We start from the raw sequence: 15,495 nt of genomic DNA on the forward strand, positions 1-15,495 counted from the left end.
ACCCAACTTTTGTGCTCCTCATAGTTTATACAAGTCTCGTATTCATGGGTATATTCTCATGTCTGATTCGTCGTCCCCTCTGTTCTCCTCAGAGCCTGACAAGAAACACTGCCATTGAGGTGGCGAGCACCGTGAAGGCTCTGCACAATGAGACTGAGTCTCTGCTAGTAGGACGAGTGCCATTGGTGAGTTCACGGTGAACGTGATCTGGATTGAATGTTTGTAATGTAATATAAAGCTCATTCTCAATCCCCTTTTCCAAGGAATAAATGTTTATGGTGCTGCAAAGCAGGTCCCCATAGACAAGAATAATCTGCACTGTGATGCAGAGCAAATGGAGACTTGCATCTATTGTTATATTATAGCCAGGGTTTGAAATGTGAAAAAATGCGGGTAAATATCAACAGTGGCGGGTAACGCTGTCAAATCACTAGCCAATTTGGCGGGTTACTTATTATGTTTACTCACTTTGCTGGGGAAGTTCGTGTAAGCCAAATCTGTGCAGATTTAGCGCAAATACTCAACTCGTGAGTCATCGTTATATATTAAATACAGAGTATTGCGCAGAATCTGCCCATTTCTGGCTAACTTGAACATGCACATCACTACGCAACAAATAACAGCGCACTTACATTGAAGCAATATATATATATATATATATATATATATATATATATACACACACTTTATATTTTTAAGGTATTTTAGAAAAAGCATCTGATACAAAGCATAATTATGTTTCATTTAGCTTATATTAAATTAAACATAATTGTCCTAAGATATGGAAGTGCAACTTTCAACATTATAAATATAACATTTTCCCTCTCCAGAATGACAGCCGCATTTGACTATGTAGTCCACTAGATAGATCAGCGCAAAACCTGGAAGTGGATTGACGTGTTATCTTGTCTTGTGAGCGCTGAGCAGTGAAGACTCTGATAGAGATCTATGTAAGCACTGACTGTGAGTTTATCTCTGTAGCAACTGGACCCTCCACATGAAGAGCTGCTGTCCAATGCCCTGCAGAGCGTCGAGCTTGAACTGGGCAAGCTGGCTGAGATCCCATGGCTTTACCACATCTTACAGCCCAACGACGAGGAGGTGAGCACATCCTGCACAAAATGTCATGCTGTAACTGAGAGCAACAGAGAGAATAAATCCCTTAAATATAGTGTGCCTAGATAGAGGAACCAAATTAGTCAGCTCTCTACCTAAACCTGTTTCCTGCAGAGATAGTTTTCAAAAATGAACATTGTGTCATCATTTAGCCACTTCCAAATGTGGTTTTAAATCAGATACATATCTGATATCTGGACATCTGACTTGTGTCTAAACACCCATATCCGATTCCCCTTGGAATTCCAAACCACCACAAGTCGAGGGCGACACGTTTGCCCAACAAATATAGCTTTTTAATGTCGGATTATGAGGCAGACGTGTCTGTATGTGCTTCCACTAAAACTCACAGCTTTTTTTATTGAGGTGGAAACTTTATATACAGTATGGCTAAGAAATTGCACAAACACAGAAACATTCAGGAGCATAGAAACTGGTGCCCCGTGAATGTTATAATTAAAACAGCTTTGCTATTGAAAGCGACATTATATTTGTCAGCAATGGTGAGATAGCTTCATGGTTTTTGTAATAAAACTAGCAAGCTATTACATACAGACGCACACACGCAAACTCACAATCTCCGTCTTGTTAATTCATTCAAATTAATTCAAATTGATCTTACCACGCTACTTTATTTCACTTCAGAATTCTAGATCTAACGAGCTGTAGATGAAATAACAAATTAAAATGACCATTTGTTTCCGGTCTATATCCGTTCAGTCAGATTTTGGGCTGCAAACATCCATGACAGCTTTTAACCTATCAATGCTGGCCACCCGACATGAATTATATATATATTTTTAGTACGGCCATTCAAGGCCTTGAGGATTAACCATGTCGCATAGTAAAGAGATCGCCAACAGAATCATTTTAAAATGAAAACGCTGATACAGTCGTGTCTACAGTGAATGTAAACAGGCGGGACAAAAAAATCAGATATGGTCAAAAGATCAGATCTGTGCATTAAGACTTGCAGTGTAAACGCAGCCTTGCATATATTAACAAATATGAACTGAATGGGTGTTTTACAGTTCCTTTGACTATGAGACTGACAGGTCATTTTGTATGAGGCAGGATCCCTCCCTCGAGTACGGAAAAAGAAACAGTCGGAGTGGCATGTTTCGCATAGTGCCAAAGTTCAAGAAAGAGAAACTCCCCAAGAAGTCCAGTCCACAGTCAGGTAAGTGTGTGTGCGTGTGTGTGTGTGTGTGTGTGTGTGTGTCCGCATTTACTTGAATATCCTCACATGAGACAGACACTAAAATCATGGATTCCTCATGCTTTTTTGCATTCATTGTCATGTAAAACTGTTTTAGTGTTACATTTCATTGGAAAAGATGCAAAAACAGAATTATATATAAAAATAAAAAAAATTGTTCATGATTGCTGACAATATGGGGAACTGTTAAAGGAAGTGATGTCAGATCTCTGAAGCACATGGAGGCAGAGACACACAGCGTGTGTGATTATTTAGAGCGCCATACAGCATGTACATCCTCTTCTGAGAGGACTTTCTGTTCATGTCCAGTGGTCCTCAGTCCAACCCAACCATCCATGAGCACCCCTGCACTCCTCTGGTCATGGTGTTGTCCTGTGAGTCAGAAACAGTCCATGTGTCTACACATGAACAGCAGGCACAAACCAAGGTGTACCGCACAGAAGGGGAACAATAGAAACCGCTTATCCAAACCCAAACACAACATATTGCACACGTGCTACACATGTAACGCTTAAAGGTGAAGTGTGTAATTTCTGGCACTATTAGCACTGAATGGTATTGCGCAAATAATGATTGTTTTCTGAATAAATGTCCCAAATGCTCATTCTGCCTCCTGCCAAACTGAGAGTCCTTCCCTAAACTCTTGTCATTGGTTGAGGTAGAAGTTGACGTTTTAGGACGCTCAAACAAACAGAGCAATGTTTGGAAAGTGCCATAGTGTCTGTTCATAAGGAAGTCAATCTTTCTTCATAAAGTTTGGTTTACACTGCAGCTTATTCTGGCCAGGACCCGCCCATTTAGACAGCAAGAGACTGTGTGACTGACACGTAAAGTGCCCAAGATCCTTAAGGTTTAATGTGCCTATAGGGGGGAATTTATCAAACATATTTGATTTCTTGATTTCAATATAGTTGATGAAGAAAAAATCAGTTTCAACCTCTAAAAATGTGTGTATTATTATTATTAATTAATTAATAATAATAAATATATATTTTTTATTTATGTGCGTTTAGGGGCGGATTAATGTACCTGAAATATTTATAAAATATTTATAGTTGGAGAAAAAATTCAGCCACCAAAAATAGGCAAAAATGTGAATTATCATTGTCGTTAGTGTTTTAGTGTCACCTTTTGCTTTGTTTTGATTGGAAATTATGCAAAAGCGTGTTTTTGAAAAAATATTGTTCATGTATATTGCTAATAAAAATCATTGAATTGTTCATTATTATGAATTATTATTATTAATAACCATCACAATAATGATGCATTAAAAACAATAGGGATGCACGATATATCGGCCACCACACCGGTATCGGCCGATATATGATCATTTTTAATGTTATCGTTATCGGCCGATATATTAAAGCCAATAAATAATGTATTTTTCCTTCAGCTGAGACACTTCAGATACGCACTGTTTCCATTATGTTTTTGAATTGCTTGAAATATGATTGGAATCCCTTCAAAAAAAGGAAAGTGCAACATGTGTTGTCATATAGGCTGCATAAAATTATAATGAGAACATTATAATTGTGTGCTTGGGACATGGCTTTTAATGGTGAGACGTTTGTTTTTGTAATCAGGCTCTCAAAAATTATATACAAATTTGGATTTAGATTTATCGGCCAATATATTGGTAATCGGCTTTCAAATATAAAGAATTATTGGTTATCGGTATTGGCCAAAATGTTCATATAATGTTTTTCATCCCTAAAAAACATTCCTTTCCACCTTTCCAAAGTTGTGGTTACAGAAAAATGTCAACATCTAATTACATTCAAGTACACAGAATATGTGATCAGAATTACGTCTGTCCAAAAGTCCTGCTCAATACACAATCTTGGAAACAAAGCAGAATTGATTTTTATATTTTTTAAGTTATATTTATATTTATTCTCAAACTAAATTTGATCAGTGCAGATTTGATGGCACTATCCTCGAGCGATTCATTCATCCTTCGTATCAAAACAAATTACACAATCACCTTTAATCCTCCCTGAAATCTCAATACTCATCAAATACTTTGTACATACTCTCCAAAAAAGCATTGCGAAGGAGTCAAAATAGTGTTTAAGCTACTGTCTCTGTCACACTCTTAAACTGAACGTAGTTTCGCTCTTGATTTGATGTGCATGTCTGTTACGGGGATTGAACACGACAACAACGACAACAGAGTGCAGTGTATGTCGGTCCTGCCGGCGGACGGTCTGAGCGCAGGACTTTATGAGCGTTATAGGTCGCACAGGCTTCAGCCTCCCATTCCCTCTTCCTCCTGCTGTCTCTCCTGTCTCTGTGTCTGCTGTTAATGGGATAATGGTGGACGTGCCACTGTGATAACCTGCATGCCAGAAACGCCTCTGGGTGTGCCAGTGACCAAACCGAACCTGTTTAACCCTCTCTTTGCCAGCTGCCGCCGCCACTTCTCTCTGTGTCTTCTCTTTCCTGTTTGATTTATTTTTTGGTCCCCTTTTCCTTTTGTGGTGTTTTTTTTTTTTGACTTGTTCCTCCTCTCGGCCTGACCCTGTTTGCCTGTGTTCTTGCGAGTGAACGGGGGTTGGACACTGAAGGGGGCTTCTCGCTCTGTACTTGTGTAGTTCAGAGGTGGGGCACTGAGGAGGTTGCCGCCTGGCTGGAGCAGCTCAGCTTGGGGGAATACAAAGACACCTTCATCCGCCACGACATCCGCGGCTCCGAGCTCCTGCACCTGGAGAGGAGAGACCTCAAGGTATACACACAACCCCTTTCTGTGCCTCACCATGTCCCTCAGAACAACCCAAAACATTCTTTTCTCTGTCCATCTCGCTCTTTGACTCTCTCTCTCTCTCTCTGTCTCTCTTTCTGTCATCTTTACCTGTCACCCTGTTTGCTATTTTGTGCTGCACTGCTCTGCTTGGCTTCCTCTGTGCAAGTGTCATTCGGATCTCAAATTACTTACACGAGTAGCCACCTTGACGCACACGTAGGGTTATTTTAAGTCGGCTAGGCTCGAAAGACGCCAGCGCGGCTGATAGGCAGCCTCACACCGACATGCCTCTGTTTGTGTAGCTCATGAGTACAGTGAATATGTTTGTGTGTGTGTGTGTGTGTGTGTGTGATTTGGTGACAAATCAGGCCCTGTTTACACCTGGTATGAACATCCATCTCGGGTGATGTGATCGTAAGGGGAATATCTTTGATTTCTTGACTGCACTTTTGTTCAGAAGTTTGGGGTTTGGTGAGATATTAATGCATTAATGAAATAAGTGTGTTTTGCTCACCAAGGCTGCATTTATTTAATCAAAAATACAGTAGAAGCAATAATATTGTAATCACACAAGCTCAAAATACCTGATACACTCGCTCAACTTTACTGTAGTAAACGCTGCACAATGGCAAGTGGAAATACTGGTTTAATTCAGCCATACATGTTTGAACCAGAAACTGATTCAGAAGAAGTGGAAGAGTGAATTATACAGGCTTGTATACAAAGTCATTGTATCAGAATGGTAATGCATTTTATGTATCACTCTTTACAACAACGGACACATAACAATAATTAATATGATTAGCCTTTTACTTGACTACATTATCAAACAGCTAATAATGTGTTGCTAATGTTACACAAACCATGTTCCCATTCGCCATCTCAGAGTCAGACCTTAGAAATGCTTTTTACAACTCAGAACGTCAGTGGAGAACAGCATATAGTTTATCATAACATCGTAATATATATCATATACATAATTCACCCACTATATGGTTAAATGTACCTGATTTTTCATATCAACCGAAAAATATCCCAGGATAACCTGGCTTCTCTTGAGACTCCAATAGTTAGTGATATGCTAATGCCCGCCGGCACGTTGATGTGATTGGTTACAAGGTAGTTTGTGATGTCAGAAACGCCAGCGATTTCTTTGGTTCACTGCAGTTTTAAGGTGAAAATACTCAGCAATTGTGTCGACATATGAATTTGCACATGGTTTGTCTTAAAGCATATTAAAAACGTCATGTAGACATATAAACAACAGTAAAAACTTGATTTTCAACACAGGGGATCTTATATATTCTTGTGAAAACCCTGATGCAGTTTTTTTTTTAGGATTCTTTGATCAATAGAAAGTAAAAAACAGCATTTATTTGAAATAGAAATCGTTTGTAACATTATAAATGTCTTTACTGTCACTTTTCTTGCTGAAGAAGTCACTTTTGGGGAAGATGGGGAAGAACCCCATCAAACTTTTGAACATCACTCAATATAGCAAGTACATAAAAGTCAGCACATTTTTGCAAGAAATGTGAAGTTTGAAAAACTATCTGCATTATTTTAGTCGAGTAACGATTTTCGCAGATTTATTCACTAAAGACATTTTAATCCATTTGTATCACTGCATATTACAGTGGTTCTCAACTGGTGAGTCAGTTTACATGACAACGATGTACTAAAAATGGAAAAGTTTTTCCATTGCATTTTTGAAAAGTTTCATATACAGATAACAGCGTTGTTAAAATGATCCTCGTTCACACAGATCTGCGAAAAGACACTGTATCATGTATGCCAGGCCAGTAGTTGGCGACGTCACTTTGTTGTTTTGGTTGTCAAGTACTCGCGCATGCCTATAGACTGAACATGTAATACGCATTCACAGGCTTTTCTGACTACCTCTGCATGAAGTTTGAGTGTTCAAATCCCAAACCAGACTTCATGTACACCTGTATTTAGTGCTGTTCACTTGTGAATAGATCTCCTGAGGCTGATGCTAATATGAGCTGTAAACAGGGCCTTAATTACAGCATTTATTCGGTTATAGCTGTATAGTGGAGCTATTTTAAACAATAAAATTGTGTAGGATTATCAATTGAATGGTCTAATATATTATACATTTTAACACAATGATAGAGCACAATAAACATCCTCACCAGAAACTCAGTGATGCTTTCATGTACATTTGTTGAAGAAATAAATATCCTAATGCATTCAATAAATGTATTATAAATCCTTGTGAATCACACCTCCCAATGTTGACGGATTACACAATGGGTTCATGAGTGTTGCGTAGTGCTGAATGTTTATGTGTAAGGTTTTCTGGTCACACTTATCACAAGCACTAGAGAACCTTGGACTGTGCCATTTTTACTCCTCTGTTATGTCCTCCCATTTCAAATGTCCCTGCCATTTTTCTGGTTTAACCTCATTCTGTCTTAAGGGATGTCCTCAAATAGATAAAAAAAAAAAACATTATCAGGACAGAAATAGATCTGAGTGTTTCAACTGTAAACCAATCAAGCTCAAATTCATTGATATTGTGGGTTAATGGGGAATTTGCTGTGTCATTAGATCTGCTGCATTGTTTTAACCCGAGGTTAACCAAACAATCAATATTGGTGATATAATGGCCAGAGCTGAAATATCTTAGAGAGCAGAGTAGATGATGACCGATATAATGCTGATATATTATAGTTACAATATATATATATATAAAAAAAATGAAATAAATGGACACTCATACACAATATATCTGTGTAATGCCTTATTTAGATTAGCCTAACTTCCACTAGATGTCACCTTCCTGTGGTTTTATCTCAAACCTACTTCTTAGATGGTTTCATTATACTTTGGGTATACACTTGAGGAAGGGATTTATAATCATTTTAAATTGACAATCAGTTAACTGATTGCTATTTATTGCTAATACTGCAAAACACACATGCAAGACTAATCACATAGTTTGAATGAAATATAAATATTCCTACTTAAAGGGGTAATTCACCACTGGCTTTTATTAAAATTTGGCTGAATTTGCAGTAGAGCGGTGTTTTGCGTGACTAGTGAAAAAAGGGGCTGTGATGTTCCATTTATCAAAAAGGTAGGGAAACTTCAACACCTATAATGCACTAGTTCACAATGTCTGTGAACAGGGATACAAAAATGTGGAGGAATCTTTAGTTTTCATAGAAACCCTGAAGCTGTCAAAAGTCCACCAAAAGGCCCCAAATAATGTGTTTTACATCATCCGAGTTTTGTGGACAAAAAAATGGGGATGCCTCGGTACGGGTAACACGGTAAACATTGTTCATTTAATACTACTGACATTGCAACAGAACTAAGCTGGTTGAAAATCGTACCCTTTAAGAAATGTGAGTATTGATTTATAAATAAGTGATTTATTACAGTTAATATGCTAATAATATTGATAAAAAATACAGATACAACACCTTGCCCAATAAAATTCTCTTGCATGGAACGTAAAATATTTGAATGCTATTTTAATATATATATATGTGTGTGTGCGTGTGTGTGTGTGTGTGTGTGTGTGTGTGTGTGTGTGTATGTTTCAAATTTAATATAAATATTTACATATATTTGTACATATATTTGACTTTTGAACTTAAGCCAAATTTGCTTACACTTTTTTAAAGTTTCCCTTTTACAGTGTAGATACACAAACAAGTGGACATATTAATTAACATGTACTTACTTTAGGGTAAGGGTTTAGTTTAGTGTAGGGTTAGTTGCTTGTAATTATGCATAAATTGCTGTTATTACTATAGTACTGTAAGTACATGTAAGATGTGTAACAAGTACACTGTAAAATAGTTAAGTGTTACCCCAAATTTAATTTCTTTGAACGTGTGCTACTCTGAAATTGACAGTTGAACTTGGATTAAACTTGGGTTAAGCTGCAGCTAAGTTGGTTTATGATATCTATAGTGCAATAAAACAATTATTCAGTAAAACAAAAAATCCAAAAGTGATTGTAAGTATCAAAAATGTATTGTTTTGTTTGTCGAAAATCAGAAAAATACAATTTGTGTGTGTTTTCTTGCCCTTGATCCTCAATCTTCTATGTACAATATTCAGTGAGCTGAACAACTGGTGTGAGCTCTCTGAATGCCTCATTCTGAGTTCACTTCTGTTTGTCTGATTCCACTAGGATCTGGGGATCTCGAAGGTGGGTCATATGAAGAGAATTCTCCAGGGAACTAAGGACTTGGCCAAGAGTTCGATGGTGGACCTGTGAGACGTCAACACACATTCCGTTCGTGAGCGAAGAGGAGTTGAAGCGGAGCTCCGGTGTGGGAGACGCTTTTCTGGCGTCGATTCATGTAGGAATAGCTTGTAGGAAAGCTAGGAATGTTTGTTTTAGAAGCGAGTGCTGGTGCCAAATCGACAAGGATTGTGTCCGAGACTTTTAGACCCATAGAAAAGCCATTCCTCACTTATTGCATCGACGGCACAATCAGGTATGCAATTCTCATCGTGCACGCGACCTCCGGCCTCTTTAAAAGATCCAAATCAAGTAGCAGTACAGGACTTCCAAACAGCGTTTTCTCCGAGAGGAGCTCACTGGCTCTTTGCCTTGCGGTAGATGGCAACAACAGGAGGGCGATGTGATGTGTCAGCAATATTCTGCTTTTGACAGCACTGTTTACATTTTAAGGAGACGGGGAAAAGACTGATGGAGTATCGCAATCAAACGGCAATCATCGTAGTGATATGCGGTGCAGTCCAAGAAAGGTCAAAAGGGGTTTCCTTCGACAGTGACATACTGATGCATGGTATGCTTGCTATATTTGGATAGCTATTTTACTGCATGATCTGCGTCTTGTTTTTTATTGTACAAACTAACACTTGAACAAGTTTTATATGGATTTAGTATAATGCCATTTGTTACTACTGAAGCATCCCTTTTGGTCCAAGTAGACTGCTGATTTGTTTCTATTTAACTGTCTGCATGGAAACCTTGTGTCAAAAGCAGTGTCACGTGCCATATTTATTGGTAAGAAATGTTTTAACTTTACAGTAGGACGTTAGGTAAGTCGGCATCGCGGTGAATCACGTACCAAAGTGAATGTCCCCCGAATTTCCACAACTTTAAATCCCCCCCCCTGAAATATTCTTCAAAAAATCTGTAACATCCACACGACATCTGTTTGTGGCTTAAAACGTATTATTATACATTAGTTGAAATAGGACTTCTATTGTTTTGAATAAGAAACTTATTGCAGTTGACCTGCAACGTTACATAGTTGATATTTGCTGAGTTCAGGAACCCAGTGCAAGTTCTATAGGATCATCTACATTTGGTTGGTGGCATTACAGGGTATAAGAGATGTTTGTTAATATATGCACTGTATATACGTTAACTTCAGTTATGAGTAAAGCCTTTGTATAATAGAGCGCTTACATGATATTATCAGATGGCACATTTATTTGTGTATAGAGCACCATAACACCTTTGTGAATTATGACGTTAAGTAATCGCCTTTACACGTTAAGTGCTGTTGTACTCTATGGAAGGTGCAATATTGTTTTATTTTGATACGTTTCTTCTCTATTAAGCTTTATTATGTGAGGTTTTTCCATGGAAAACTAAAAAGATAAACTTCACACACTCCTTTTTTTCTTTTTCTTTTTTCTTTTTGGATTAGGGTGGACTTAGGGTCAGACAAATCATGCCATGTTCTCTCCAGAATTCATAAATCTTCCATTAGCAAATTGCTGATCCTGTCTAACCGTGCTTCCAGGATAATTTGCTTGACGGCTGGATGTTCCCTCACACTGACTATAAAACTGTTGTGCCTCTATTTTTTTTTCTGTTAAATGGAAAATTTCAAGTCACATGGGACTCATAACAGTGGATTTTAGTTTATATTATAATGTTTCTCTAGAGGGTGTTCGAAAACATCAAAATAGTAGTTGATTCTGTATATATACAGGGAGAAAGAGTGTCGGAAAAAGTTCCCTACCAAGAAATGCAATTCTACCCACAATTTACCTGAAGTGAGAATTCAAACAAATGTGGAGAACGAGCACAGGCCTGGAGGACTGGGTTTGGTCTCTTGGTCAAAACCAAGCAGGATGTTTTTAGAAAGAAAAATACACATTTGAAGAGTTCAGTGAGAGTTTAGTCATTATATCAAACGATAGGACTAAAAATGAGACTCGATTCATGACAGCATTCATTAATCAATAATTGATTGCATTACTGTTGGTTTACATTCAACATGGCGCCAAACGTAGAGCTGAATAGTTTATTGTACACACATAACCAAAAAAAAGTCATTAATATGATCAAAAACCGCATACAATATAGATAATATTGTAAATGCACAAACAGTAGAAGTGATTTTTACACTTTTTCTAGCTTGTGTGTTTGGTTTCTAAATGTCAGTTGAGTTTTATGCTCTCGGCAGCCAATAATTCACCACACAAAACACATTGTGGTCGGCACAAACCATGTTTATTCTTGTTGTAAGTGAACCCGTATTTAATGTTGTTTGGCCTTGTCCGTATTGGCAGCTGCGTAATATGTCTAGCTCTTGCCAAACGAAAGACGAACTTAATACCGTAGAGTTTGATTGGGCGCGTAATGCTGGACGCACAAAATTAAAGATGAGGAAAACATTTCGTCTTCGCTTCTCTATTTCTATTTCTGTCCTAACTATACACAATTATATAGTTGATTGGTTCCAATCAATGATTGGTTCCCATCCCATTAAGTGTCTTTAACTACTATGTACTAACATTTCAATTAATCCTTTGATACAAAGCACGTATTGTGTACATACATGATTTTACATTATGCTTACATTTAAAAAATACCTGCATGTAATTACAGCTGTAGTTAATTTCTGTATAATTACACCGTTGCACCTTCCTTTAACCCTTAAAGGGATAGTCCACCTGAAAATGAAAATTCCGTCGTCATTTACTCACCCTTATGTTGTTCCAAACCTGTACGAGTTTCTTTCTTCGGCTGAACACAAAAGAAGATATTTTGAAGAATGGTGGTAATCAAACAGTTGACGGTAGCCATTGACTTCCATAGTAGGGAAATAAAAAATACAATGGAAGTCAATGGCTGCCGTCAACTTTCTGGTTACCAACATTTTTTAAAGTATCTCATTTTGTGTTCAAAGAGGAAGAAACTCATACAGGTTTGGAACAACATGAGAGTGAGTAAATTATGACAAAATCACTATCCATTTAACCCACCAATACAATATGAACTCAATAAGCACATTGTACCCAACATTATTATTATTTTTTATGTAAGTACATAGTACTTAAAGACATCTGATATAAACTGTGACCGTTGAGAGCAGTTGAGAACCACTGGCGTCCATAATAAAGGCACAACAGTGCAGACTACAGACTAGCCTGCTTTTTTCAGCAATCAAAATTGTGGTTTTAATTGGAAACTTATTGTCTCTCACTTCCCGTCTTTTCTCAGAAGTGAGATCCTGCTGAGGTTTCAGTTTCTGTCTGTTGGCATTATTGGTTGGCTGTTTAATCCATCAGCAGTTTTTCAAGTTTTACACATCCCCTCTCCTTTTTTTATTTAAAAAAAACTATATTTTGGCCAATTTAATGCTTTCAACTACCACTAAGTGTGCATTACTCTCTGTTTAACACAATTTACCAGGTCTAAATTCATCCCACAGACATTTTCTCCAAAATCAGTGCAGAAAATGTTGTCTAGTCATTGGGAACAGGAAAAAAAAAAAACCCTATCATGCTGTGATCATATCCGACAATCAAATGGTGCATTTAAAGCAACGGTTCTGTTTGTGGTTATATGACATAATATCAAAACGCAGTTGCACGTATCTCCACGCATTCCGAAACACCAATGAATGTAGTGATATGCTTTTCAAATATGACCACATTGCTAAAGGTAATTTCCCCAACTAGCTAGAATCATTACCAAAGACACAAGATGAATTTGAGAACACTTGATGCTCACATTATGAAGCGCCCTGTTTAATTGGCCTTACACGATCTCTGTTTGACAGCTGTAGCAGATCGACCTTGTCTATGGTGCCTCTGTACAGTTCATTTGTTCACAACAGACTTAAAACACTCAAGTGCAGTCTTCCTCTCATGCCACACTGAATACATGTGCACATGATCACATGAACCTCAGTTCTCAAGCCACCACATGAGTGTTTTTCATTGGACTATATAAGTGGCGGTGGGCTTCGGCTCATCGACGATGGCGAACGTAAAAAGCTGTAAACTGCCTGGTTTTTCTCAAAAACAAATTCATTTTGAGGAACTTGTAGAGCAAGGTCACATATCTTTGACATGATTTATATCCATTTAAGAGAAGTGCGATGTGAGTTTCATTTGTTTACATTGTGTTTACAATGGCACAGTTTCATTTTTAAGACTACATGTATAGGTATATTTACAATACTTGCATATTTATTAAGGTTAAACAACTGATGTGTATGTGTTTTCACTATTGGGATATAATGTTACGGTAGTCACTTGTATTGATATCTGGATGATTTTGGTAAGTAGTAGGTAATTTTTATGACTACTAAGTGACTGTTTTCTGTGCCTTTTTATCGTAGATGCATGGTTAACTATTTATTACAATATGGAGGTCACTGAGATGTGTATTTTTGTATCCTGATTAAATAAGTGTTTCGATTTCGATGTACATTTTGAGGTGGTAAAATGCTGCCAGTTGATATCTTCCTTCTTCAATAAAACTGAATGCTTACACAGTACACTTTGCTTTGTCGTGAGTGTTTGACTGATTCACTTGAATTTGTATGCGTACATTGAATGGAATATGAATGTGCATTAACACACCACTAAATTACCACAATGGAATTATATGGAACTATTATATATGTATAATATATGGAATTATTTTTCAAGACTGCTACGGTATTACGGTAAGGATTTCGATTGGGTGTTTGACAACATTATTCAATTGTGCTTGAATACACAATAACTGTGCACGTATGTGTATTTAAACAGAATATTTTAATTATCTTAATTGAATATTTTTGATTTAGCCTAGGCCCCCTGCAATACCTTCTTCAGCCCACAGGGGGACTTTTGGATGCATTGAACTAGTGTTCACTACCTCAGGGAAGATGGTCCTTATGAAGAGATGCTCATCTGGCTATATAAAGACTATGGTAACACTTTACTTGAAGGGGTGTGCATAAGACTGACATGACACCTTCATAATCATGACATGACACATTTTATGGTTGTATGCATGTTAATGACAATTGTCATTAAGTGTCATTCGCTCAGTTATGTCATTTTTAATGCAAAGATGACATTGTTTGAGATGTCTTTGTTATGACAACTTGACATAAACCAATACATCATAACCTGAACACCATAGACATGACATAGCAGATTAATCATCAAACTTAAGAAACTACTTTGCTTTTTGGGTTAACATTACATTATATTTCTGACCACTTTTTTTTCCAGTGGTACAAATTGAATTTGTCATTAAAATGTCATTAAGTGTTAATACTGTCAAATTATTTTATGACTAATTCTGGAATACTGGGGGGAAAAAAGTGGTCAGAAATATATTCATGACAGTTATAATGGCCTCATGACAGCCAGTGTCAAAATCAACCACATGACAGTTTAATGTAATGTTAACCCATAAAGCTAAGTAGTTTCTTAAGTTTGATAATTAATCTGCTATGTCATGTTTAAGACACGTTTATGACATGTTATGATGTATTGGTTTATGTCAAGTTGTCATGACAAAGACATCTCAAACAATGTCATATTTGCATAAAAAATGTAATAATTGAGTGAATGACACTTAATGACAATTGTCATAAACATGCATAAAACCTTCTTCACGTTCATGACGTGTCATGTCATGATTATGAAGGTCATGTCAGTCTTATGCACACCCCTTCAAGTAAAGTGTTACCAAGACGATTCATTTGCAAATGTATATTTACAGCTACTGTTCTCTGATATATCTCTGATCCATACTACAGACACTTCAACTGAAGAACATTTCATTTATGTACAAATTCAGTTTCAGATTACACAGATTCATGTTTGAGACAGACATCTGGTGGTAAAATGAATGTGAGGAATGTAACAATCAGGTTCAGAAAGTAAGAACCCCCATTAATTTTCTCAATAGGCAAACTGATATTAAGTTTAAAACATCAAGTGTTGTTAAGTGATGAAATATGCTTCTGTAGAAGCCATATGGTTGATAAATAAAGGGATAGTTCACCCAAAATGTCATGATTTACTCACCGTCAAGTTGTTCCAAACCTGTATGAATTTATTTCTTTTGCTGAACACAAAAGAAGATATTTTGAAGAATATGGGTTACCAAACAGTTGATGAGCCCTATTGACTCCCATAGTATTTTCGCCATACT

At 37.1% G+C, this 15,495-nt stretch overlaps 1 protein-coding gene across 7 annotated transcripts in view; it reads left to right on the forward strand.

Moving 5' to 3' along the window:
* The window catches only part of dgkh (diacylglycerol kinase, eta), a 91,869-nt gene extending 78,032 nt beyond the window's left edge, over positions 1 to 13,837 (forward strand). For 6 of the 7 annotated variants that reach the window (XM_084122201.1, XM_084122199.1, XM_084122200.1 and 3 more), the window contains 5 exons: positions 93 to 185; positions 982 to 1,101; positions 2,191 to 2,296; positions 4,930 to 5,060; positions 9,250 to 9,479. In XM_084122201.1, the coding sequence (XP_083978327.1) occupies positions 93 to 185; positions 982 to 1,101; positions 2,191 to 2,296; positions 4,930 to 5,060; positions 9,250 to 9,336 (537 nt within the window). In that variant the 3' untranslated portion in view covers positions 9,337 to 9,479. Of the gene's footprint in view, positions 1 to 92; positions 186 to 981; positions 1,102 to 2,190; positions 2,297 to 4,929; positions 5,061 to 9,249 lie in introns of all 7 variants that reach the window. The other variant, XM_084122202.1, reaches the window with a different exon arrangement.
* The last annotated feature ends 1,658 nt before the right edge of the window (positions 13,838 to 15,495 follow it).

The sequence above is a fragment of the Abramis brama genome (assembly GCF_963993115.1).
Source record: "Abramis brama genome assembly, chromosome: 8".
Classification (NCBI taxonomy): Eukaryota; Metazoa; Chordata; class Actinopteri; order Cypriniformes; family Leuciscidae; genus Abramis; species Abramis brama.